We start from the raw sequence: 24,432 nt of genomic DNA, 5'->3' as shown, positions 1-24,432 counted from the left end.
AATAAATAAAATCTTTAAAAAAAAAAAAAAAGAAAAAAAAAGAAAAAATTAAATTATTGGGGCGCCTGAGTGGCTTAGCTGGTTGAGTGTCTGCCTTCAGCTCAGGTCATGATCTCAGGGTCCTGGGATCAAGCCCCGCGTCAGGCTCTCTGCTCTGTGGGAAGTCTGCTTCTCTCTTTCCCTCTGCCCCTCACCCCCACTCATGTTCTCTCTCTCAAATAAATGAATAAAATCTTTAGGGAAAAAAAAGAGAAAGAAAAAATTAAATTATTATGATATGTACACATTACCAAATTGGAAATAAGATCATCTTATACCTGCTATTTTGTGACCTTTAAAAAATTTTTAAATTATAGTTAAGTTTTATTTTCTTTATACTTTTATAGTCTCTAAATCTTCCATAGTGAATATACCCAGTATTTTTTTAATCATCAGAAGCAAAACATTATTATACATGTAAAAAATTAGAATTACAAGGGCATATGAGATGCCTCTCCAAGACAACTTTATCTATAGACTGTTGATCTTCTCTCCCACTGAAGATTCTATACTGACCAGTGTCTGCAGACCCCATCACAGGTCCCAGTTTCCTCTTCCTTTCCTTTGGACTCTTTTGAGCAGCAGTGTGGTGAAATAAATAGGAAGTCAGGAAGACCTGGGTTCTAGTCTCAGTTTTGCCTCTAACTAGCTGTGTGATCTTGACTAAGTCCTTAACCTCTCTGGATCTCAGTTTCCCCATCTGTAAAATGAGCGGGGTGGACAGATAATTTCTACGGTCCTTTTCAGCACCAATACTCAAGGCCTGACTGAACACTGGCTTTCAGGAAGCACTGTTTTCCCCAAGGAGAACCTGTTACACTAAACCACTAGATGGCACCATAACACCACATTCCAAATACACTTTGAAATAAAAGATATATATGTATTTTTTTATCCTGTCTCATTATTCCTAAATTACGAACAGAAAACAATCCTCCTCATCTCCCATCAACTGGTTTCTTGAAGAAACCTAATTTGGCCTTCATTAGAGCTCTTCCTATAGTAAAGCAGAATTAAGTCAGCTCCCTTGCGTTAACAGATGCAAACACTTATTAAATATACATACTAGTACTAGTGTAAGTTCTTTGAAGTATGACAGGACATGAAAATGTCTAAGTAATCTGTCACGAGAATTCTAGAACCCCTATTTTGTTCCATACTTTTATGGAAAAGACAAAATCCACAAATACCTATTTCATCTGCAAAGAAATACATGATTTATAGTGCACAGATTCACAGAATACTAAGAATGAGAAGGGACCTCAATGTCATTTATTTATTTATTTATTTTTTAAAATATTATTTATTTATTTGACAGAGAGAGACACAGCGAGAGAGGGAACACAAGCAGGGGGAGTGGGAGAGGGAGAAGCAGGCTTCCCACGGAGCAGGGAGCCCGATGCGGGGCTCGATCCCAGGACCCTGGGACCATGACCTGAGCCGAAGGCAGATGCTTAACGACTGAGCCACCCAGGCGCCCCCATCTATCCTCTTTCTAAGCACAGACACAAACGTTTTCTTTAAAATGGGAAGTACCCTAGTAAGTTTACACTGAAGGGAAGAATTTTAAGAACTTGACATGTTAATCAAAATGAACATTTCAATCTTTAGATTTAAGATGCATAAACTTACGAATAAAAAAAAGAAGTGAAGAAATTAGATGACTTTTGGCATCGTATTGGTAGTATACATGAAGAAGACATTATATATTCCTCCCATAGTTTCTTTTCTTTTTGAGACAGAGAAAGAGAGAATTGGGGGGGGGGGGTGGCGCTGAGGGAGAGAGAATCCTAAGCAGACTCCCTGCCGAGTGCAGAGGCCAACATGGAGCTCCATCTAATGACCCTGAGATCATGACCTGAGCTGAAATCAAGAGTCAGACGCTTAACAGACTGAGCCACCCAGGCGCCCCTCCCATAGTTTCTTAGTATTTGCCTGTCTGCAATATGCATATCTGCATGTATTTCTTTTGCCCAGACTTTTAACCACCTAAAGTTCATAATCTCTGTGTCAATTCAAGTTCAACAGCAGAAAATGGGAGCCCTTTCCAAATTTACTCACTTTTAGCATAATGTCTAAGGTAGTGCCATCACCATGCTTCAAAACAGTCAGATAGACCTACAAGAGAATACAGGACCAAAAAAGAAGGCATATGAGTAAATCTATCTTGTTCCAAATAGTCCAATGTTAAGAAAAGACATAAAGCGAGTCAAAAAACTTATAAACAGCTGTGTGTGGATGTTACATTACAAATTGTGGCAAAGAGCTTACAGCCCACATTGAAAACCAGCAAGGTAGATAGCATGTAGTAAGTAACAGCAGCTCACACCAGCTCTCTCACAGAAAGGTGCACTGATGATCACCTTTCAGCACCAAAGTGTGGTCTGAGAAACTTTAAACAAAGGAGAAGTTGGCTACAAACCACCTAAATGGCACGTATTAAATCAGAGTCAGACATGATTTGTGGGTCAGTACTTAGGTCATTTTTGGTTACCATTAAATACATTCCATACTACACACATAACGATGCAGTCGCTTAGAAATCAAGGTTATTTATCATGAAAACCTACAGGACTCCTTAGATCAGCGGAGAGAATCTGTTTCCCTTCTACGTGGTCCTTAAACCGACGACGGGCTTCTTCTAACGTTGCCTTATGTCCTGCTTTTCCTAGTTTGCCCAGAACCAAGCCCCTCAGGAGTGCATCTAGATGACCTGATTAAGAAGTAAAAGAGACACGAAACTGCTTAAAAATCCTGTTTTCACAAATATGCCACCTGGCTATCTTATAAATTGTGTCATACTATGTCTACCATCTTGAACAAACACAATCAATTACCTTAGTACTTGAGAGAACACCTGATTTACATTATTCAAATTGTAAGAGTGAAATGAAGTGCTAAACAGACTAGATAGACAAATAAATTCGTTGACTTTGTCTACAAATGCCATTGATCTGAATTTATTAAATGTTCACTCCATCTAGGTAATTACACTGCTAAGGATTATATGTGAAAGGAACAGGCTTAGATCTTGCAGTTTTGACCCAAGATTCAGGGAAAGGTCACATACAGAACCAGTACGCTGTGTATAATAAATTGAAATCTTAGATTTAAAAATCAACCTCTGCTGGATCTATTTACTCCAAAGATGTGTAAATGAGCAATAAGCACATCAACATTGGTCATTAGGGAAATGCAAATCAAAACCACAATGAGATGCCACTTTACACCCACTAGGATGACTGAAAAAGATAATAACAAGCATGGAGAAATTAGAACCCTCATACGTTGCTGGTGGGAGTGTAAAATGTTGTGGCCACTTTGAAAAACAACCTGGCAATTCCTAAAGAGGTTAAACACAGAGTTACCATATGATCCAGCAATTCTACTCTTAGGTATATACCCAAGGGAAATGAAAGCATTTTGTCCACACAAAAACTTGTACACACATGTTCATAGCAGTATTGACAACTGTCAAGTAGAAACCATCCAAACATCCATCAAGTGATGAATATACAAAATGTGGTATGCCCATACAATAGAATATTACTCAGCTGTAAAAGGAATGCAGTATTGATATACAATGCAAAATGGATGTACCTTGGAAACATTCTGCTAAGTGAAAAATGCGAGACATGAAAGGCTACATGGGGCATGAGCCCACGGATATGAAATGCCCAGAGTAGGCAAATCCATAGAGACAGAAAGCAGATTAGTGGTTGCCAGGGACGGGGGTTGCCAGGGAATGGGGAGTGACTGCCAATGGGTATGCAGTTTCTTTTGAGGCTAAAGAAATTGTTCTGGGATTAGATAGTGGTGATAGTTGTGCAACCTTGTGAACAAACTAAAAAAGACTGAGTCGTATACTTTAAAAAGGTCCATTTTATGATATACTGATTATATCTCAAAAAAAAAAAGCTAACACCAGCAACGATGGACTGCAATACCAAAATGGACAGATAAGTCATGGTATATTCATACAATGAATACCACTAAGCAATAAAAAGGAATGAACACGCTGGATGTATCTTAAGCATTATACTGAGCGAGAGAAGCCAGATATAAGAAGAGAATATATATTAGGATTCCACTTACATAAAGTTCTAGAAGACGTAGTATTAATCTAGGGTGAAAGAAGGCAGAACAGTGTTTGCCTGCATGGGACGGGTAGGGGGCACCTGAGTGGCAGGGACTGACCGGGACGGGGCCCCAAGGCAACCTCCTTAGGTGTATGCATTTGTCAATAGTCACTGAACTGTAACATTTGAATTTATGCGCACCCTGCTACATTTAAATCATAACTCGGTAAAAAGTAAGTTTAAGAAAACTACAGGAGATCAACAGATAACACAAGAGGACATTAGTGAAGAACCAATTTATAATTCTGGCTCTGGTACTGACTTGCTATGTGATGCAAGACAATGTTTTGTTATTTTGCTGTTTGACTCTTCCATCTATAAAACTAGAAAGCTAAAGACATTCTCCCTATTTCACAAAGCTGTGTTTGAGCCCAAAAAGTTTTACATATTTTCACCATGAAAAAGAAGGACAACATCCACTAATTTGCCTGTATCTGTCTTCATATACCCTCTCCTGTCTTGTTTCTGGGATCTGTGCTCATGTCTAAAGCCAACTCCTCCCCTGGACCCCGACTCCTCTCCATCACTGGGCCATTGCTCAGCTACTACTCCCCTCTCTTTCACATCACGAATTTTTCTATTACTCATTCATCATTGTCATCAGCACAAAAACGTGTTATAAAATCTCCCACTTGATTAAAAAAATGCCTCCACTCCAGACTACCCCCCTTTCAGCAAAACTCCTTTAAAAAGTTGTCTAAGTGTGCTGTCTCCTTTTCCCCTACTCCTAGTCCGGAGAACCCAAAACTGGTCTCCACCACTCCACAAAATCTGCCAATGTAATCCTCAATTCTCCTTTACCTTGCTTGACTCAGAGCTGCATTTGTCATGTGGATAACTCTCCTTCCCGGACATCTCCTCCCTCCTGACTCTCCCACCTCACTGGTCAGTTAGTCTCCCCAGCTGATTGCTCCTCTTCCACCCAATCTCCAAATCCTAGCCTCGCCTAGGACCTAGTCCTCAGACCTTTCTTCTCTGCACCTACATCAGGCCCTGCGTGATTTCATCCAGTCTCATGGCTATAAATACCACCTACACACTAAATGGATTTATTCCGCCTAGACCTCTAGGCATGATACTCTCCACCAGGATGTCTAAAAGGACCTCCCATTTCCCAAGTCCAAAACCCAACTCCTGACTGCCTCTGCCCCCAGCCTGCTTCTATGGCAGCATTCCCCACTCCTGTAGATGGCAACTTCACTCCTTCAGGCCCGAATGTGGGTCTTTAGGCCCGAATGTGGGGGCTCCTTTTACTCCACTGCAGCCAGTCCACCACCAAATAGGTTCAGTTCTACCTTCAAAACATCCACAGAATTTACCATCTACAAGTGTGAGCTGTAGCCAGCGCCTCAACTGCACTACTGAAACAGCTTTGTAACTTGTCTCCCTGCTCCTTTCTCTCGCCTCCCGACTCCAGTCTGGTTTTCACACAGCTGAATACATCCAGTCATGTTCTTCTGCTTCAACTCTCAAGTTCGTTTCTTATACCACTAACAGTGAAAGTCCAAAATGTACTAGCTCCTGCCGCAGGCCTTCTGCACTGGTTGCTCCCTCTCTGGACCATTTCCCTCTAGACAGCCTCCCAGCTCTCTGCTCATGCTCACATATCTCATCCCGAGGGACGGCTGCTCTGGCCACTCTCTATGAGCTACCGGCTTCCTCCTCTTTGTCTACCTCACCTAACTGTATTTTTCTTCATTATGCCCATTGCCACCTAAAATATCACACATTTAATGGTTTGCTGTGTCTCCCACTAGAATGTAAGTCACACAGGTCAATGCTTTCTTCACTACTGTGAAAGCTCCCAGAATAAAACCTGGCATTTACTAGGTGCATAAATATTTGTTGAATCAATGAAGGGAAAACACAGAACTCTAGGTAATTGTTACTGTTGTTCTTATTGCAGAAGACCCCATCCCAGATCAAGACTGCTCGGGAGGAAATACCATCTTCAGTTATTTGCAGATGGTAGAAAATAATTATATATAAAGCCTTAAGATCACCATCCCCAACATTTACAGGACAGCAAAAGAGTAAATATATGATTACAGAAATAATCAGAGAAGAGAACACATGGAGAAAGTAAATAACTTCCTTAATTCAGGTACTGTCTCTCAGTATCTTTACAAGTTGTACATATAAGGTGCCTGGTGTTTAGGGTAATAATAAATAAAATAATCCAAAATTCCCTTTAGCTATTCCTCTTTTTTTTTTTTTTTTTAAAGATTTTATTTATTTATTTGACAGAGAGAGACATAGCGAGAGAGGGAACACAAGCAGGGGGAGTGGGAGAGGGAGAAGCAGGCTTCCCGCGGAGTGAGGAGCCCGATGCGGGGCTCGATCCCAGGACCCTGGGATCATGAACTGAGCTGAAGGCAGACGCTTAAGGACTGAGCCATCCAGGCGTCCCCCCTTTAGCTATTCTTGATTATAGATGGGCCTTTGGAACTCTGTAAAAGATTTCTATTTCCACCATTTGCTTTGTTTACAAATCATATTTAGCAGTGAATACACATAACCACCACTGTTTTTATGTTGTGACCCATGTAATTTCACCAGTAAACTTAAAAGACCTAAGATTTAATTTCTGGTGAGCTGAATACATAGCAACATCCAGCAGATACAAAGATGCTACTGATACTGTTAACCACTGCTGAGTAAAAAAGGATCAATTTCTCATCAATTCCTTCCCCATTCAGTACATCCATTACCTTCTCCAGGTTTGGGGTCCCAGCCCAGTCTCTCCCCTATAGGTGAAAAGACATCTTTCACAAACTCCTGGATTTCCTCATAGAAGTCTGTGTGGGACAAGAGAGTTGAGAGAATCCCCAGGTTACAGCTCAGGTCGCTCCATACAGTATAATTGGGCTCATTCACAAAAGCCTCCATGACTTTTAGAACCTCTACAGTGCTAATGATTCCAGCTCGAGCCTGGGATAGGAAAAAACATAAATTAATCTAGTCTTCAAACAAAAACTAAAACAAAAAAACATAAGCATGCATTTTCAGCATTATCTACTGCTAGTTAGTCATGACTCTGGTTTAAAGGAAATGAGACTATATAAATTCAGGAGATTATTAGAATAAAAATCTATCATGACAACATTCCTTATTAACTTTTTGCTATTTATAAAAGAGCCAAGTAAAACACTGTTTGGTGACAGAAGGTGGCTACACTTGTGGTGAGCACAGCATGATGTAGAGACGTGTGGAATCACTATGTTGTACACCTGAAACTAATGTAACATTGTGTGTCAGCTACAATGGAAAAGCAAGCAAGAAAAAAAAAAGCAAGAAAGAAAATAACTTCCTATTTCTATCCAGTGTCTGGGGCCGTGGCTTTGTTCTTATTTTAAAAATTCCCATACTTTAAGAAAAGATGCAAAAATAGTTAGGGCTTTGGTTTTTGACAGAGGCTGTTTCAAAACTGGACCTGCAAACTGTGTCAACTTCAGCCTGTCCTTTACTCATTTCTAAAATAAGGCAAACTGGAAGGCACTAAAAATTCAGAGTCCTTTCAGAATTAACTAACAGAGCTAGGAAAAAGAACTTCTGTTACAGCAGCCCACTGCACAAACACACCACTCTCCTGGGACAGGTCTCTCTCAGCAATGAGATCAGCAGATGTGAGGTTTTGTGCATCAATGCTAATCTGTGTTTATACAAAGGAGGAATCCAAAACCAGTTACTGCAGAGGGGAGGGAAAATTTCAAGTCCAATTTAAAGGAACACTAGGAGGAATCTGATAATTTTATCACAGACATCTGGAAATTATCTAACCTACGTTGGAGTCATAAAGATAATACTACTAATTGCTGATTTAAATCCTTTCTGGAACAAAGCCAAATATAACATAATTCTAAAGCTAATGGGCTATTATTATTTGAGTACCAATGGAATGTTAAAAAATTCTAGATGTTTCCAGCAAAGTATAATCACTATTTTAGAAAAAGATAAATCACTCTGAATTAATTATTTAAATTTTTTTTTTTTTTTAAGATTTTTAAAAATTTATTTATTTGACAGAGAGATAGCACAAGTAGGCAGAGCGGCAGGCAGAGGGAAAGGGAGAAGCAGGCTCTCTGCTGAACAGGGAGTCCGATGCGGGGCTCGATCCCAGGACCCTGGGATTATGACCTGAGCCGAAGGCCGCCGCTTAACCGACTGAGCCACCCAGGTGCCCCTGAATTAATTATTTAAAAAAACACATCAGTAGGGAAATTTCTTCAAGGCTCATACCTATCCTATTTCTACTGAAAAGAATTTCTGCCTTACAAAGGGCAGTTTTAGTTGCAAAACCTGGCTTAGGAGTAGTGGGATGGGATTTGTTTCTGATAAATTAAAAAGGTTCGATCTTGTCCTGTTAATTAATAATTATTCATTTGCTCTAGTCCCAAAAGGTGTTCAACCTTCAGGAAGAACCATATTCTTCTAATTATGTTTCAGGCGGACACTCCAGGAAAAACAAAATCCTTTAATCAACAAAATCCATCATACTACTTGAGAGAGGCTCACCAAGGAGAAGAGGTCATTCTGTAATCCAAGTCGATCCACAGGGGGCAGAGAGAGGTCACGAATGCCTGGTAATAAACTTTCCAGCATGGCTGAGCTGTACTGCGTCCGATAAAATCCAACTGTTCCCAGGTTTAACTGAAAAGACACCCAAAGGGCATTATTAATTAAACAGCTGCCTTTGTTTTTTTAAAGCATCTTGAGCAGGTGTGAAAGTTGTTCTGGTTTTCGTTTATCTGAGCGAAAACAACAAAGCTCACATATACAGGCAGGGATGAAAATGAAACAACACACAAAGACAGAAATCGGTTGTCGGGGTGCCTGGGTGGCTCAGTCGGTTAAGTGTCTGATTCTTGATTTCAGCTCAGGTTATGATCTCAGGGTCGGGAGATTGAGCCCCACGTCAGGCTCCAAACTGAGCTTGATGGTAGGGGGGGAGAGAGTCACAGGGGCCAGTTTCTATCTACTCTCAGTGGACAGTTTTAAGTTTACAGAAAATATTTACTATATGTAAGAGCACATGGACAGTGGAATCTCTGAGGAAGACTAAGCCTTTACACTCATCTATTCAGCCAGAGTCTCAACAGAACAACAATGCTCAGATCCTAGATTTTAAAGAGTTATGTGGACTTAAAAGGTAATTTCATGTGATTTGTGGAGTGAGGTAATCACAGACTGTCATTATTCTCTATAGGCTATTTACCAACAGGCAAAAAAAAATTTTTTTTAAAAGATTTTATTTATTTATTTGACAGAGAGATAGACAGAGAGATAGGCAGAGCAGCAGGCAGAGGGAGAGGGAGAAGCAGACTCCCCGCCGAGCAGGGAGCCCGACGCGGGGCTCGAGCCCAGGACCCTGGGATCCTGACCTGAGCCAAAGGCAGACACCCAACCGACCGAGCCACCCAGGCGCCCCAAAAATATTTTTGATAATACTTATATATAAAATGCTTTAAAGGTAAAATAATAGCATAAGATATATATATTTTACTATTTATATATAAGTATTTTTTAAAATCACCTCACAATAATACAACTGCTGTTTTATTGGTCTCTTTAACTTTTACTGCAGTAATAATACCTTTATTTACTCAATTACAATCACTGCATACATGTTTTTCTCATTTATAAGAAAAATTTCATATGGCTACATAATCTTCCCGATTAATTTCAAATGGTAATATAGTATTCCACTAAGTATATTTTAAAAATATATATTAAAACAAAGGGAGAAAAGTTTTTTTTCAGAAAAGCACAGAAGTCTGAGACAATGTATAATTCCTATTAGGAACCTATAGCTGGGAGAAAAGTGTAGTAGATACTTTCATTATGAATGGTACAGAATACAGGATAATGAAAAATCATCTTGACCAACTGTTATTTTTTGTGAAATGGTTTTCCAACACCAGTTGTAGGAATTTCACATTTCAGTGACACAGACTTATTATTATATGTCTGAGCTCACTTGATTATAGCTGTATATTTACAATGACAACACATCATCCAAGTTAACATCTCATTACAATGACAGTGCAGTTTGAAGTTGCAAGACTACAAATCTTTTGGTTAATGTGACTTTATACATAATCTACTATTTTTTCCCCTTTGATCCTATCCTTTAATATCTGCTTATCTACCACTTCCTTAATTGACATAAGGGAAGATATCTAGACCATATTAATTGAAAAACTGGCCCTCAATTTCACATAGGAAAGTTTAGTAATGCTTTTGTCTTTGCAAGTCCTAGTCTAAACTAAGGCAGAATTTAGAGCCAGCCATAAAGTGCATAAAGGGAGTGAGAGAAATCAATTAATTTCGGTCAGATAAAAATGGCCAGGCCATTTCTAGACTTACCTTTACCCACTGGTCTGGTTTGACATTTTTCAAAACCACATTCATCTCTGGCTTGTCCATCAGAATTTTCAGTTTGGCATGGTTGGGATCTTCGCTAGTGGAGATTGTGATAGGAACCATCCACTGGGGACAGTCTTCTCCTTAAGCAAGAGAAGAAAGAATAGGAAACTTGAAAAATAATTTGTCACTGGAAGAAACAGAGGGTAAGGCGGAGAGAGAGGACAGGTGTCCTACACATGAGCTTGAGTCTAACTGTTAAGCCAACAGCTCATTTTCAATGGTACATAAATTCTTCCATAACCTGAATAATACTAGTACAAAGGAAGAGAGGATTTTTTTAACAAAATCACAATGGCTTAAAAAAGGAGAACAGTTTATTCAGTTGTAGTATCACAAATATAGTGATTTTAATTTGTCGTTTTCCCTTTACAGAGCCATAGACAGTAATGATTTTACTGTTAAAAGAAATTTCAAGTAGGTGAAAGCTCTCACATAGCATTTAAAAACATTCTAAGGTGCAGTCCTCAACAGGTATATATACTACTGCAACACTGAAGGGTTGATTTTTATTTCTGTGATAGACATGATACTCCCCGGAGCTGATGGATTCCATCACTAAAAAGTTATAGCTAAAAGTCCAAACTTTTGTAAGGCAGATAACATATTGTCTTTTAGGTATCAGATAGCAGAACAGACTTTGAATTAAGATACCAAACAGAAGAGAGTCACTGCCCAATGCATTAATCTAACTATTAGTAAGTTATATAGCTTTATGCTATTAGCCTAAAGCACAAATTAGAATTTTCTCCTAATGCTGGGATAGTTCAGGTTTTAATACTGCCTATACTGGTCACAGAGTATTTGAAAAAACTGCAAAACCTGTCAGTCCTACCATGCAGACTGGTATGAGGCAGGAAACAGAAACTGTAACACTTTGGGATTTATTTTGGATAATAAACCTGTCATCTGACTTCTCAGCCATAGTTATCTAAAGAGTAATTCTAAATGCTAAGGAAGGTTAAGGATGGAAGGCTGTACCTCTTAACCCTAGTAGGGTGTACCATATTTTGGAGGGCGGAGCATGAAAAGGTATTGGTGATTCTGATATACACCTCCCCTTTTTAAGAATTATTGTTTTAAAGAAGGTGAGAGGGGCACCTGGGTGGCACAGGCGGTTAAGCGTCTGCCTTCCGCTCAGGTCATGATCCCAGGGTCCTGGGATCGAGCCCCGCACTGGGCTCCCTGTTCAGCAGGGAGCCTGCTTCTCCCTCTCCCTGCCTGCCTGTCTGCCTACTCATGAATGGTACAGAGTACAGGATAATCTTTACCAACTGTTATTTTTTGTGAAATGGTTTTCCAACACCAGTTATAGGAATTTCACATTTCAGTGACACACTTATTGTATGTCTGATCTCACTTGATTATAGCTGTATATTTACAATGACAACCCATCTCCAAGTTAACATCTCATTACAATGACAGTGCAGTTTAAAGTTGCAATTAATAAGAATCTCTCTCTCTGTCAAATAAATAAGTAAAATCTTAAAAAAAAATAAAGGAAGTGAGAAAGGTACAGAGAAACACTTTTAATTTCCTGAGCAAAAGAATCAATGACCTGTAGAAATATTTGAAAAACCAGAGTTGAGTGGTGGTTAAAGGTATAAACTCATGTAATCCAACTATTTTGTTTGAATTCCTGCTCTTCAACTCATTAGATAGGTGACCTTGGGCAACTTAACTAACCCAGCTATGCCTCAGCTCCCTCATTTGTAAAAAGGAAATACTATCTACCAAATGGGGCTGCTGAGACTATAAAATAAGGATCAGTTATACTGATTAGCACGGTAACTGGTACATAATAATGATAAATAATCACTGGGCTTTATTTATTTACTTGTTTACTTACTTAGTATGCCCAATAATTAAAAAAAAAAAAAAATTAGCTACCCACACAAATGTGCACCAAGGCTTCTTTTAGGGATGAAGGCTAAAGCATTACTTCTTGTGTGTTCCTATCCTAATTCATTTCTTATAGCTTCCAATAACGACATGGAATTTCAAAAATCAAAGAATATCAAAACACTACAAATACCTCATGAATCTCCTTTTTTAATTTCCTAGATTTGTATTTTATTACCATTTCCTTGTTTTTATTTAATTCTATTAAAAATATTACGGAATGGATAATTATTTCCTATTAATTGGAACACTACTCATATGGTATCCAAATTCATTTATCAGCTCCCACTTATAGCCACTTGCTTACCAACATATGGTCCACTGGCACAGAACTTCCTTTGGGACAACCTCAATAATCTGTCATCTTCTACCTAAAGAAGGAAAACAAAAGCTAAAATAGTAGTATTCACACTTTTTTTTTTTTTTTGGAGGGGGCAACACTTCTGTGACAAAGTAGAAGGTGAAACTAGTATAGCCAAATGTCTCATGAGAACCCGAAGTGCAACAGTGATGAAGATGATGATAGACAGAATGGGAGAAAAGGCATTGCTTCTCATTTAGGCCTCAAAATAACAATACTTTAAATAAAAGGCCATGTTCTATGTAATGAAGGGATATACACGCAGACAAGAACTTTAAAGTGTTACCATTTTCTCAAGGATACATAACAATAAATAATACTACAGCAAGCTGTTTTAATTTTTATAGAGGGAGGTTATATCTCCAGACTCTTCCACTTCTAAAAAGTGGCAACCTCAGATTAGCATGTTAGGAATTCAAATTTTTAGAATGACCAATAAACATGAAAAAGACCAATAAACATGAAAGAGGCACACACCTTGCTTCAAAGGCTGAGCTTTGCAATGAAACACAAAAAAAGTGGCGGGGGAAAAACTGCAAAACACTAAAAAGCCAGAAGCAACAAAAGCAAGTACATATTTAAAAAAAATACTTCAACAGTATGCGTTCATTTGTTTTACTTATCATTTGTTAATATGCCCTGGAACATTTTAAATAACGTTAAGATATAACAGATTTAGCATCACCCACATCAAATGTAAAATTAGGCCATGACCTTTATGGATAAACTGACTACACAAGACAGAATTGAAAAGCTGAAAGATCTGAGTAAAGAAGCAATGACCACTTTGATGCCACAAAGAACTTGCTAATGAACTTAAACACTGCATCCATCACTGATTAGTTATTTGTCACAGAGATGTCGTTGAGAAAGTTGAAAGGTGACTTTAAATTGATTGAAATAAAGCAAAATAAAGCAAAAATGTTTACATTTAGGGAATATAAAGTGAGAAATAAATCATAATCAAGATATTATATGTTGGAGTGCTCTCCTTTTTTTTAAAGGAATTAAGAGTCATAGATAGGCTTTTTATTTTTATTATAGTGTGAAATGAAGGATGAGTTTGGCTGTGTTTGTGGACAAAAAACAACAAAACAAAGAGAGTAAGACTTTGAAAGTAGCTTGATGGAAAAGTTAATTTAGTCTCAGTAACACAGAGGAAGTTAGGTATTAGTATTCTGATACCTTAAAAATGTGTTCTGCTTGAAGAAAAAAATATGGCCTAATAGTCTGCTTTACATGTAATCACTAAAGTGTTGACAGTTTTTGAAGGAATGAAATCCTCAGGGGTGAAAAGAACAATCATCTTTGTAGCATGTCATTATTCTTAAAAACAGATAAAATGAAAACTACTTGTTAGTCAATATAGAATGTCAATGTCAAGTTTGATCAGGCATCTCCTATTAACAGACCAGTTCAAAGTGGAGGAAGAAGAGTAGAAAGAAACAAAATGGTCATAATGGCCTAATAGTAGGTCACTAAGCTTCTAGATATCTTTTCCCACCAATAAGAAATGATTGATTGCATTCCCTAAACTACCTTTTCAAATGCTCAATCTAACTGAGAGGTCTTCAAATGTGTATACTTTATTATAAAATACAATCGTGTTTAAGGGTAAGATGTGGCTCCAGAAGGTTAACCTGCAAGCACTGTAACAAATGATGTAAACTGGGGTGCATTTTGAGAGCACAAGGGCTAGGTTAAGTGTCACCTAGAATTCTTACCGTACAAAAAACCAAATTTACTAACTTAACTTAGAATACCATATTGAGAAAATCTTTGCAAAACATACTTAGTTTTATGGACAGTGCAGAACCACAAGAGTGAACATACACCAAAAAAGAGTTATGAATCTTCCTCCCTAAAAATGAAGAGTAATTAATTCTCTGTGCAGGTCAAAAAACCATGGCAAAGAAATATAAGAGAACAATTTCATAATTCCATATAATTAAACTAAGTTAAGATAAACTTCTGGTATGCATTGAAGGCTGATGTGTAACTCTCAGTCCTCTTGGGGGGACAACTCATTTTGAAGTACACCTCTCTGAATGCAGCTAACAGTTCAACTAATAATAGTGCAATTCTAATCAAAATCACATTGCCACCCAACCAACATTAAAACTAATTTTAGGGACACCTGGCTGTCTCAGCTGGTAGAGCACACGACTCTCAGTCTCAGGGTTGTGGCTTCAAGACCCAAGTTGAGTACAGAGATTACTTAAAAATAAAATCTTAAAAAAAAAAAACTAATTTTAAAGAATATTATAAATTGGTGTAGAATTTTAACAAATGCTATTTCTGCATCTATTGAAGTGATTATGTGGTTCTTCACCTGTATTCTGTTAATGTAGTGATTATGAATCAATATACTGTTGTTTGTTTTTTAAGATTTTATTTATTTGACAGAGAGACAGACAGCCAGAGAGGAAACACAAACAGGGGGAGCGGGAGAGGGAGGAGCAGGCTTCCCGCAGAGCAGGGAGCCCGATGTGGGGCTCGATCCCAGGACCTTGGGATCATGACCTGAGCCGAAGGCAGCCACCTCACCAACTGAACCACCCAGGTGCCCCTGTTTTTTTAACTGTTAAACCAACTTTGCATTCCTGGAATAAACCCCACTTGTTCATTTTAGATTTATATCAAGGGGTGACTGGCTGGCTCAGTCAGAAGAGCAAGCAACTCTTGATCTCAGGGTCATGAGTTCAAGCCCCACATGGGGTATAGAGATTACTTAAATAAGTAAATAAATAAATAAATAAACTTAAAAAAAAAAAGAACATATCAAGTTTACAGTTTTCCTTGGGGACAGTAAAAGTAGACAACATTTTGTTTTCTGCTGTAAGTATGTATGATTTTAATGATGTGGGGGACAAACTATTCAGTATAGAGATAATAAATCACTGAGAAAACAATGCAAAGGCTGGCTTAAATGTTACCTAGAATACTTAAAGTACAGAAAAGCAAATTTGATAACACTGACTGAATTTCATTTAATACAGTAGCAGATGAACTGGAGGACTTTTTATAAGGTTACCTGTTCTGCTTCCACATATATGAGGGGGAATCCCATTTGTTTGGTCCAGGTATTCATCACCGCTGCTATAGGTTTACCACTGGCATTTTCTAAACTTTCCCAGAGATCCTCTAGAAAATAAACACAAACAATGAAAATCTAAAATGTTGACATTTTTGTTTTCCTAAACAAACCAGAAATTTTACATAACTCCTGACACTACATTGCTAACCAATTTTTTGGTTCTTTCAGGTTCAGGAGACAAACAGGGGGTCAAATTAATGTCCCCTCGCCTCCCCATTAAATAAACTCTATTACAAAAACTGGTCTTATAGTCTAAGATGTCCTTAATTGTTCCAATTTACTAAAAAAATCACAAATTATAGGGGTGCCTGGCTGGCTCAGTCGGTGGAGCATGCGATTCTTGATCTCGGAGTTGTGAGTTCGAGCCCCATGATGGGCCTAGAGTTTACTTAAAAAGAAAATCACAAATTATAATAACCAAAAGATAAACAGGTGAGTTCAAACAAGAAGAAATAGAAACAAATAGAAACATATTCAAGATCACCCCTAAATAATCATCCACAAACTTACAACCATTATCCCCATTTGATTAACAGAGGTTAAAAAATATTCAATGCTCTGAGGTTGAAGTAAAACAGGGTCAAACAGCACTGGTGGTCAAGTAAACAAAAGAGCAATACAATGTGATACACACTAGAATTGGGACATGAACAGAGGAAAAGCCCTTCAAGAAAAATCCAAGAAAAATAAAGGCTTCACAAGAGTTGGCTTTTGGTCTCCATCTTGAAGAGGAGTTGTTCGTTAGGCTGACAAAGGGAAAAGGGCAATCCAGGTAGACAGAATAAATGGTCTATGTACAAAGAAGAAAGTGTAAGAAAAGACAGAAAATATCAATAACAGCAAATTTTCAATAAGCTGAAGACAGAGGCCCAGGTGTGGGAGCACTGAGGCTGAGACAGCAGGCCGGGGCTGAGCTGCTAAGACTGTGGGGCTCTACTGTGGAGGGGAGTGAAGTATCTTGAGTGTTTTTAATTAGTAGGTGATGCAATCAGAGATTCGCTTTAGAAAGATAACCCTGGCCAGCCTCAGAGTGAGAGAGAAAACCAAAGAGAGTACTAAGCTGGTAGGCAACTGCAGAGTTCAGGAGAGAGATCATAAAGGCACGAATTAAGGAAAGGGGAGTGAGGAGAGACAGAGGATCAAAACCACGGATGGTGACTGCACTGTGTCTGAACTACCAACTGTCTTTCATAACATAAGCAAACCAAGAAAAGGTCCATGGTAGGCCTCGCTGTGCGAAAGGTGGCCTATAAACCAGCCACTGGCTTCACCGGGAGCTTGTTAGGCAGATCCTCAGGTCTTAACCCAGACCTACTTAATTAGAAACATTTCCATAGACCCTGGGTCACTGTGTGTACATTATAGTTTAAGAACTATAAGGTTCTGGGGCGCCTGGGTGGCTCAGTTGGTTAAGCGACTGCCTTCGCTCAGGTCATGATCCTGGAGTCCCGGGATCGAGTCCCACATCGGGCTCCCTGCTCAGCGGGGGGTCTGCTTCTCCCTCTGCCCTCTTCCCTCTCGTGCTCTCTGTCTCTCATTCTCTCTCTCTCTCTCAAATAAATAAAATGTTTAAAAAAAAAAAAAAAAAAAAAAGAACTATAAGGTTCTGGGGCACCTGGGCGGCTCAGTCGTTAAGTGTCTGCCTTGAGCTCGGGTCATGATCCCAGGGTTCTGGGATCGAGCCCCACATCGGGCTCCCTACTTGGCGGGAAGCCTGCTTCTCCCTATCCCACTCCCCCTGCTTGTGTTCCCTCTCCCACTGTGTCTCTCTCTGTCAAATAAATGAATAAAATATTAAAAAAAAAAAAAAAAAGAACTATAAGGTTCTTTCCTCATGTATTATATGTATGCATGCTAAAGACTCAGAAAACTTACAGGAGCACATTCTCTGTAGTTCTGCTTTACGGAACAGAATGCCTCTCTCTTTTATAAACTGAGGTGGAAATTTACAGCAGGGGGTGGGGGTAGGGTAGGAGGGGAGAGTGTCAGGGTTACATCATGTCCTGAACAGAGAGGCAGATATACTCTTTATTTTTAATTCACAGGTCACAAACCTCAGGAACAGCCCATGCCAGGCCTCTCTGAACTTTTGTCATTCTATTAGATACTAGTGACATTACACAAATCTTGCTTTTTTTTTTAAGATTTTATTTATTTATTTATTTGACAGAGAGAGAGAGACAGCGAGAGAGGGAACACAAGCAGGGGGAGTGGGAGAGGGAGAAGCAGGCTTCTTGCTGAGCAGGGAGCCCTATGTGGGGCTCGATCCCAGGACCCCAGGACCATGACCTGAGCCAAAGGTAGATGCCCAACCAACTGAGCTACCCAGGTGCCCCCACAAATCTTGCTTTTAAACTATTTTTGTTCACTGAAGAACTCAAAACTCCAACTCTGGCTCTTTTTCATCTTCAATCAACTCCTACCTTTATTCTTTCTTTTGACTCCCATATACAATAAATCATAGACCACTATACACTCTTAAACCACGAAAACTCTTAAACCTTCACTGAAACTCACTGAACTAGTTCCACAAGTTCACTAAAAGATGGTTAATTTGTAGCAATTTTAATGGCCATTGGTCAATTTAGGCCAATAAAACCAATGAGTCACCAAAAAGACCAAGTTCTGGTAAGGTAAACCAAACTCTTCAGACTCTCTGAGATGGCAGGACACTGAGCTACGGAGAGCAGAGTTCTGGAGGGGGACAAGAAGGATAACGGGTTCTGATTCATGTTGATCTATGACTTAACACATGGCACCAAACAGGTCAACTTTATTTCCTATCTATCACACGGAAGGTTAAGCATTTGGAAAAAAGTAAATGTCCCGCTCTGGATAGAGTGCCAACACCTTCTCTTCACTGCTATCTCAAGCTATTAAAGATTACCTGTGGCAGCATTCTTTTGTTGGAACTTGGTTAAATACATGTTCATTCCTTTCTTAAAGTCCTGAGAAAACACAATTTTTAAAATCCAGGAGATTAAGACCTTGGAATTTATAGTGTATTTGCATATTAGTACTCAAAAGCTAATTTACTCAAATTAGCTGAGTGTCGGACTTACTGAAAAACATCTATCCCTCTAATGTCTACTGTCTTTTATTTAAGAATGCATACTCTTTGCCTTCTACATTTGCTTTTAAGTTATATACCAGCCTCCCACACATCCCCCAAACACATTTACACATCATTCATCTAAGAGACCACAAGAGTCAATATAAAAAGAAAAGAAGATAAGTCAGATCAGGGTAATATCCTTCTAGAGTCTAGAAAAATTACTTAGGAACTTAATCTAGATAAAAGTAGACACTTTTTTTCCATGCAAAACACTATGATTTCACCATAAAAGGATGGAAGATTTTTTTTTTTTAATTGCTTTTTTACCTTATCCCCAATGTAGTCATGGAGCATTCGGATGACAGATGCACCTTTGCTATATGATATAGCGTCAAATATCTCATCAACTTCAGCAGGATGGCCCACACTGACCTGGCAGACAGTGTGATTCAGGGTTATGACAGGAAGCAGACAGCCTGTAATACTAAATTACATAAAAAGCTTTCTAGAAAAACCCTCCTAACTCATAAGATACTTTTCTGCCTTTAGTTCACTCATAAACGCATATTGATGATCCTTAAAAAGACTGTAGTAACTAACACTAATAAAGCGGAGTATATAACATGATCCCCACCATCTCTGTGGGTCTTGGCTCGGCTTTGCTGGGAGGCAAATCACCATGGATCATTTTATTGGGGAATTGGGAGACGGAGGAAGGGAGAGATGAGAAACATTTGATTTCTTGCAACTAACTGTAGCAGCTTATAATTACATAGGACTTTGGTTAAATACGTCAAAGTAGACTACAAGTTCTTTGGAGGCAAAATCTGTTCATATAAACTAGTCAAAATAAGGATAGGCTAAGTCAAGAGAAATAAAATTTTATATATATTTTAGACAATGACAACAATAAAAGAATATGTTCAGAATTTTCTTTGAAACAACGGAATCATAATGTTCCCTTGTGCATACTGCCCAACAGGCATGGTTCTCCCATACTGTTCAATAAAAATGTATTTAGTGAATGCTTATGGGTATATATAGCACTTGCCTCTACAAAGATAAAATTCTTATACTGTCTACCTTAAAAAGAAACATAATTAGTACTTAGTCTTGTGAGATTTTCAAGACCGAAAATATGAGCTATAAAAACAAGTGAATTGCCTGTGCAATTTTCTTTTCTTTTCAGGCTCCTAAGTATCTCTATAACAAATTACTTATTTCATTAGAAATGAGAGCAAAGGCCAATGGTTGAAAAGTATGGCTCACTTCAATAGGATGGCTGTTATCTAAAGCATCAAGTTCCTGGGCACGAGTGTAATCAGCAGATACAAACTGAGTCCAGATATCATACTCTGGGAAGCAGTGGTCTACACACAAATATTCAATCCATGATGCAAAGCCTTCATTTAACCAAAGATGAGTCCACCACTCCTAAAAACAAAAGAAAGAAATGTGTAAAGAAAACGAAGTATTTATCATTCCACTAATTTGAAAAACTCACATGTCCCTTCCATTATACTCTACAACTTAATAAGCCAAAATTCAGTAAAAAACATTCAGTAAATAACTCACGTCTCTAAACAAAAAAGATGCTTAAAAGAGATGCTAAAAAGGCCAACTGGTGATTTTGGCATTAGGCCTGAGGGACATTTCAAAACATAGCTAAGTAACTTTTTATTACCAAAGCTAGATAAAAATGGAAGGAAAAAGGGAGGGAGGGAGGGGAGAAAGCCCTCATACGGAAAAGGGGAAGAGGGCAGATAAATGTAGGCAAGAGCCTATACTGTCAGGTAAAATTTAGTTTAATAAACCAGAAAGCTACCAGGACCAAATAAGGAAAACTGGGAAGGATTTCCATAATGACTGATTGACGAGTTAAACTTTCTAGATAAACAGAAAACAGTACTGCTCATATAAAGATTAGGTAAAATTAACAGAAGCATCATGGCAGTAAGTAGTTCAGTAATGAACGGTGTTTAAGTATTTATGGAATATAAAATTCTCACCTGCTAATAAGAATTAACAGTAGAATGGACAAAGAATACAAATGAGTCACAGATAAAACCAACTTTTAAAAAAAGTCAACTTTTTAGAAAGAGATTTTAATCTAAGTTTCATTAAAGTTGATTAAATCTCTTACAAAAAGAAAGCAATATAAGAATCCAAGATAAATGCTAAAGGACTAATGCAATGGTGAAAAGCAAAAAGGCATTTATTTAAAATTCTGAAAAGAGGGCGCCTGGGTGGCTCAGTCGTTAAGCGTCTGCCTTCGGCTCAGGTCATGATCCCAGGGTCCTGGGATCGAGTCCCACATCGGGCTCCCCGCTCAGCGGGGAGCCTGCTTCTCCCTCTCCCACTCCCCCTGCTTGTGTTCCTGCTCTCGCTGTCTCTCTCTCTGTCAAATAAATAAATAAAATCTTTAAAAAAAATAAAATAAAATAAAATTCTGAAAAGATAAAATATTTTCAATATTAAGTGATGAAAGGCTATCTAAGTGCTTTGTGCACTTACTTAACTAGTAGCTTCCACAAAGATGAGCTGGTACAGAGCTAGTTATTCACCACCCTATCATGAGCCCTTAAATTTCAGTTAAAGAAACAATTGACATCTAATAACTAGAACAGTTGCTCAAATCCAGTAAAAAGTTGCTTAAAAGCTATATGAGAATGTGCACATTTCCCCTACTAAAATTTATTGCTGGTAGTTTAAAAATAAAATCATAAAAAATGAAGACTGCTCAAAGCTAACAAAAAATTGTTTGGTAGCAACAAACTTGCTACATTAGGAGAAGAAAATATTTCTGTACGTATTTGAATACAGGTACCAGCATACTTAATTCCACATGAAATTATATTTCAAAACTTTTTCTCACCCCTAAGTAAAATTTTAAACACCCAAAGCAAAAGGAAATGGTTTAATTTCAAGGGCTGGCTTTCTTTAAAAACTGTCTCAGACACATAATAGTTGCTAAATGTCTTACTTTCTTGCTTATTCCTATGACATATGGACTCAACTAACATCCAAGTCAGGTTCTGCTCTTTGGCAGCCTAAAATGCTATCAGGGAATTTGGCTGGCTCCAGAATCTCCAGTTCTTTCTTTGCAGAGGTACTTCTAGTTCACTCATTAAACTCTGTGCTCCCAAACTCGAACACAACTAGCCGACATAGATAGTACTTATTTGGAGTAAGAGGGAAAGGTCAAGACTTAAGAACAGAGATCATTCACTGCAAACGCTGCAAAATTTACTGCAAACATAATAAATAATAATTTCAATGGGACAGCTGGAAATTTTAATATACTTTACAGTTACTCCCTAGTTTCATTTCTATCAAATTTCAACTTAACATTTTAGGCAATGAGAAAACTGACTCCTAAAAACATTTCAACCTAACTGATCATGTTGTTATTTATCAGGTTACTTTTCAGCTACTGAACTACATAATAAATATGCTCAAGAAACTATAGTTAGCCTGGAATCTCTGTACCTAAGAGGAATCTCTTTCTCTCACTCAAATTAGTATTATCACTTTGCCATTTGCAGGCAAATTCTACAACAGTTTAGGAAGTATTTTGTGTGGAATAAAGACTATCCACATACTCTTGATTGACACAGAGATTCTGATAAACACTGTTCAAAGTGGATGTTCTAAAATAAAGATTTTCTATCATTCATTTTTTAGTACTATGTTCCAGTCAAACCTGAAATACTAGGTAGCCAAAATAATGTGCAGCAGGATGAAGATAAATATATTTGAGCACTTAAAAATATTAAATACCATAGTAACAAGATTTCCAAACCATTGATGGGCGAGTTCATGTCCCACAACCAGAGCAACCCACTGGCGTGATGAAGAACAGGAGTTTTTTGGATCAATAAGCAATGCAGTCTCCCTGTGTTAAAAAAAAATTTTTTTTAAACAATGTAAGTATTGCAATAAAAGCATGCACAAATGGGGGAGGGAGATTCAAACGGTAAATAAGACGGTCAAGTTAGGCTTTAGAGATGTCAAGAAAACATTTCCCCAGAGGTACAGAACAGAAAAAGTTCTGGGAAGATTAAAGACTATTCCAACAGAATTCATACAACAGAAGATCAAAGGTGTGACACAAGTTTAATCATCAGTTTGTAAACGGGACAGATGCCTTAAGTTTTAAAAAACTTTGTCTAAGGGATTAGGGATTATTGTGCTAGACAGAGAGAGTAAACAGTCCTCCTATTAAAAGAAGGGGAGTGGCAAGTGGGGGGAACATGCATTCCACAGTCCCAAAAAGAACACTGAGCAGGCTGTCCAAAACTTAACTCATCAAAGAAGGCGGGGCAAAAACTTGTTTACAGACCCTGCTTTAAAAACTATACAACCCACATGTTTGTATTGTGGTGACAGATATGTAAAAACTTGGCTAGAAAACATTAAAGCAGAGACGGTTCTTCAAGCTGGAAAAATAACTATGAAACTCCTGGGAGGAAGAGAAGGCACCAAAATGAGAAAGTCAGCCAAAAATAGATCTAAAAATGTTACTAATGCCAGATGCTCACTTTAAAATCTTACAATCTCAGATAGTAGCACCAGAGGGTGTTCATCTGCATTCTTAAAATGTGCGCAGAAGTGGGGGAGGTAGGAAAATTTACAGCAGATCATAAAGCAGAAGCTACTCAACTGGTGATTAGGAGTGAAGCTCTTATGAGATCAGTGATTGAAAAGATAAGGCAGGGTAATGCATCATTAACATACCTATAAGTAACAAGGCCCCAGTTCTCCATGGCACCTTCATAAAATAAACATAAACATTTATTGATATATGTACATACTTCTTCCCCAAAATCACAAAATTCAAAAAAGTTATTACAATTCAGCAATAAAATGAAATTTACTTTACCAGCTGCAAAGTCTGCAATAGCAATGAGATCAATTTTAGGTAGAGGATAAGGAACATTGAAGTAGTCCTTATAAAAAGGCAGGGTTTTAGCAGCAACCTACAAAAGTATAAACAAAAGAACCATCTGATAAATATTTTATTGTAATTCATATAGAAATCCACAAAGGAATCCTGTTGCAAGCCAAAGCTTCTCAAGTTACTAGAAACCAACCCGGGGGAACCCTACCTCCAAAAGTCTTTGGCTTTTGTTAATGTTGGCCAAACTTTAATCCATCTATAATATATTGGTATGAAAAATATATTACATCTTTTCCCACCCATTCTGTGGATAAATAAATTCCACTCTAATATTCTCTTAATCATTGTCTTGTAAAATGCTAATGTAACACCAAGGTTGGTAGTTTCAAAATTCTATTAAAAATAAAACCAAAGTACACAAATTTCAGACTAAATTATAAATAACTGTACTAATAATTGATCAGAAATGTAAATTCCCCAACCTGGAGTTATGGACTGTTGGAACAATCCTCTTCA

The 24,432-nt window shown here is 38.1% G+C and overlaps 1 protein-coding gene across 1 annotated transcript in view; it reads right to left on the bottom strand.

Annotated features, from left to right (window-relative positions):
- Window positions 1-24,432, bottom strand: part of NPEPPS (aminopeptidase puromycin sensitive) — a 94,273-nt gene that overhangs the window by 5,734 nt on the left and 64,107 nt on the right. Inside the window, exons 7-19 of the mRNA XM_032428458.1 lie at window positions 23,899-23,995; window positions 23,754-23,787; window positions 22,797-22,911; window positions 20,286-20,450; window positions 19,344-19,448; window positions 18,849-18,909; window positions 15,899-16,008; window positions 12,811-12,874; window positions 10,545-10,684; window positions 8,694-8,828; window positions 6,890-7,109; window positions 2,610-2,752; window positions 2,101-2,157 (exon numbers count right to left, since the gene is read on the bottom strand). Coding sequence (XP_032284349.1) covers window positions 2,101-2,157; window positions 2,610-2,752; window positions 6,890-7,109; window positions 8,694-8,828; window positions 10,545-10,684; window positions 12,811-12,874; window positions 15,899-16,008; window positions 18,849-18,909; window positions 19,344-19,448; window positions 20,286-20,450; window positions 22,797-22,911; window positions 23,754-23,787; window positions 23,899-23,995 — 1,446 coding nt within the window. The remainder of the gene's footprint in view (window positions 1-2,100; window positions 2,158-2,609; window positions 2,753-6,889; window positions 7,110-8,693; window positions 8,829-10,544; window positions 10,685-12,810; window positions 12,875-15,898; window positions 16,009-18,848; window positions 18,910-19,343; window positions 19,449-20,285; window positions 20,451-22,796; window positions 22,912-23,753; window positions 23,788-23,898; window positions 23,996-24,432) is intronic.

Source organism: Phoca vitulina, unplaced genomic scaffold (assembly GCF_004348235.1).
Source record: "Phoca vitulina isolate PV1807 unplaced genomic scaffold, GSC_HSeal_1.0 scaffold40, whole genome shotgun sequence".
Lineage (NCBI taxonomy): Eukaryota > Metazoa > Chordata > Mammalia > Carnivora > Phocidae > Phoca > Phoca vitulina.
The sequence above is the reverse complement of the archived record's forward strand: the minus strand, read 5'-3'. Positions and strand labels throughout refer to the sequence as shown.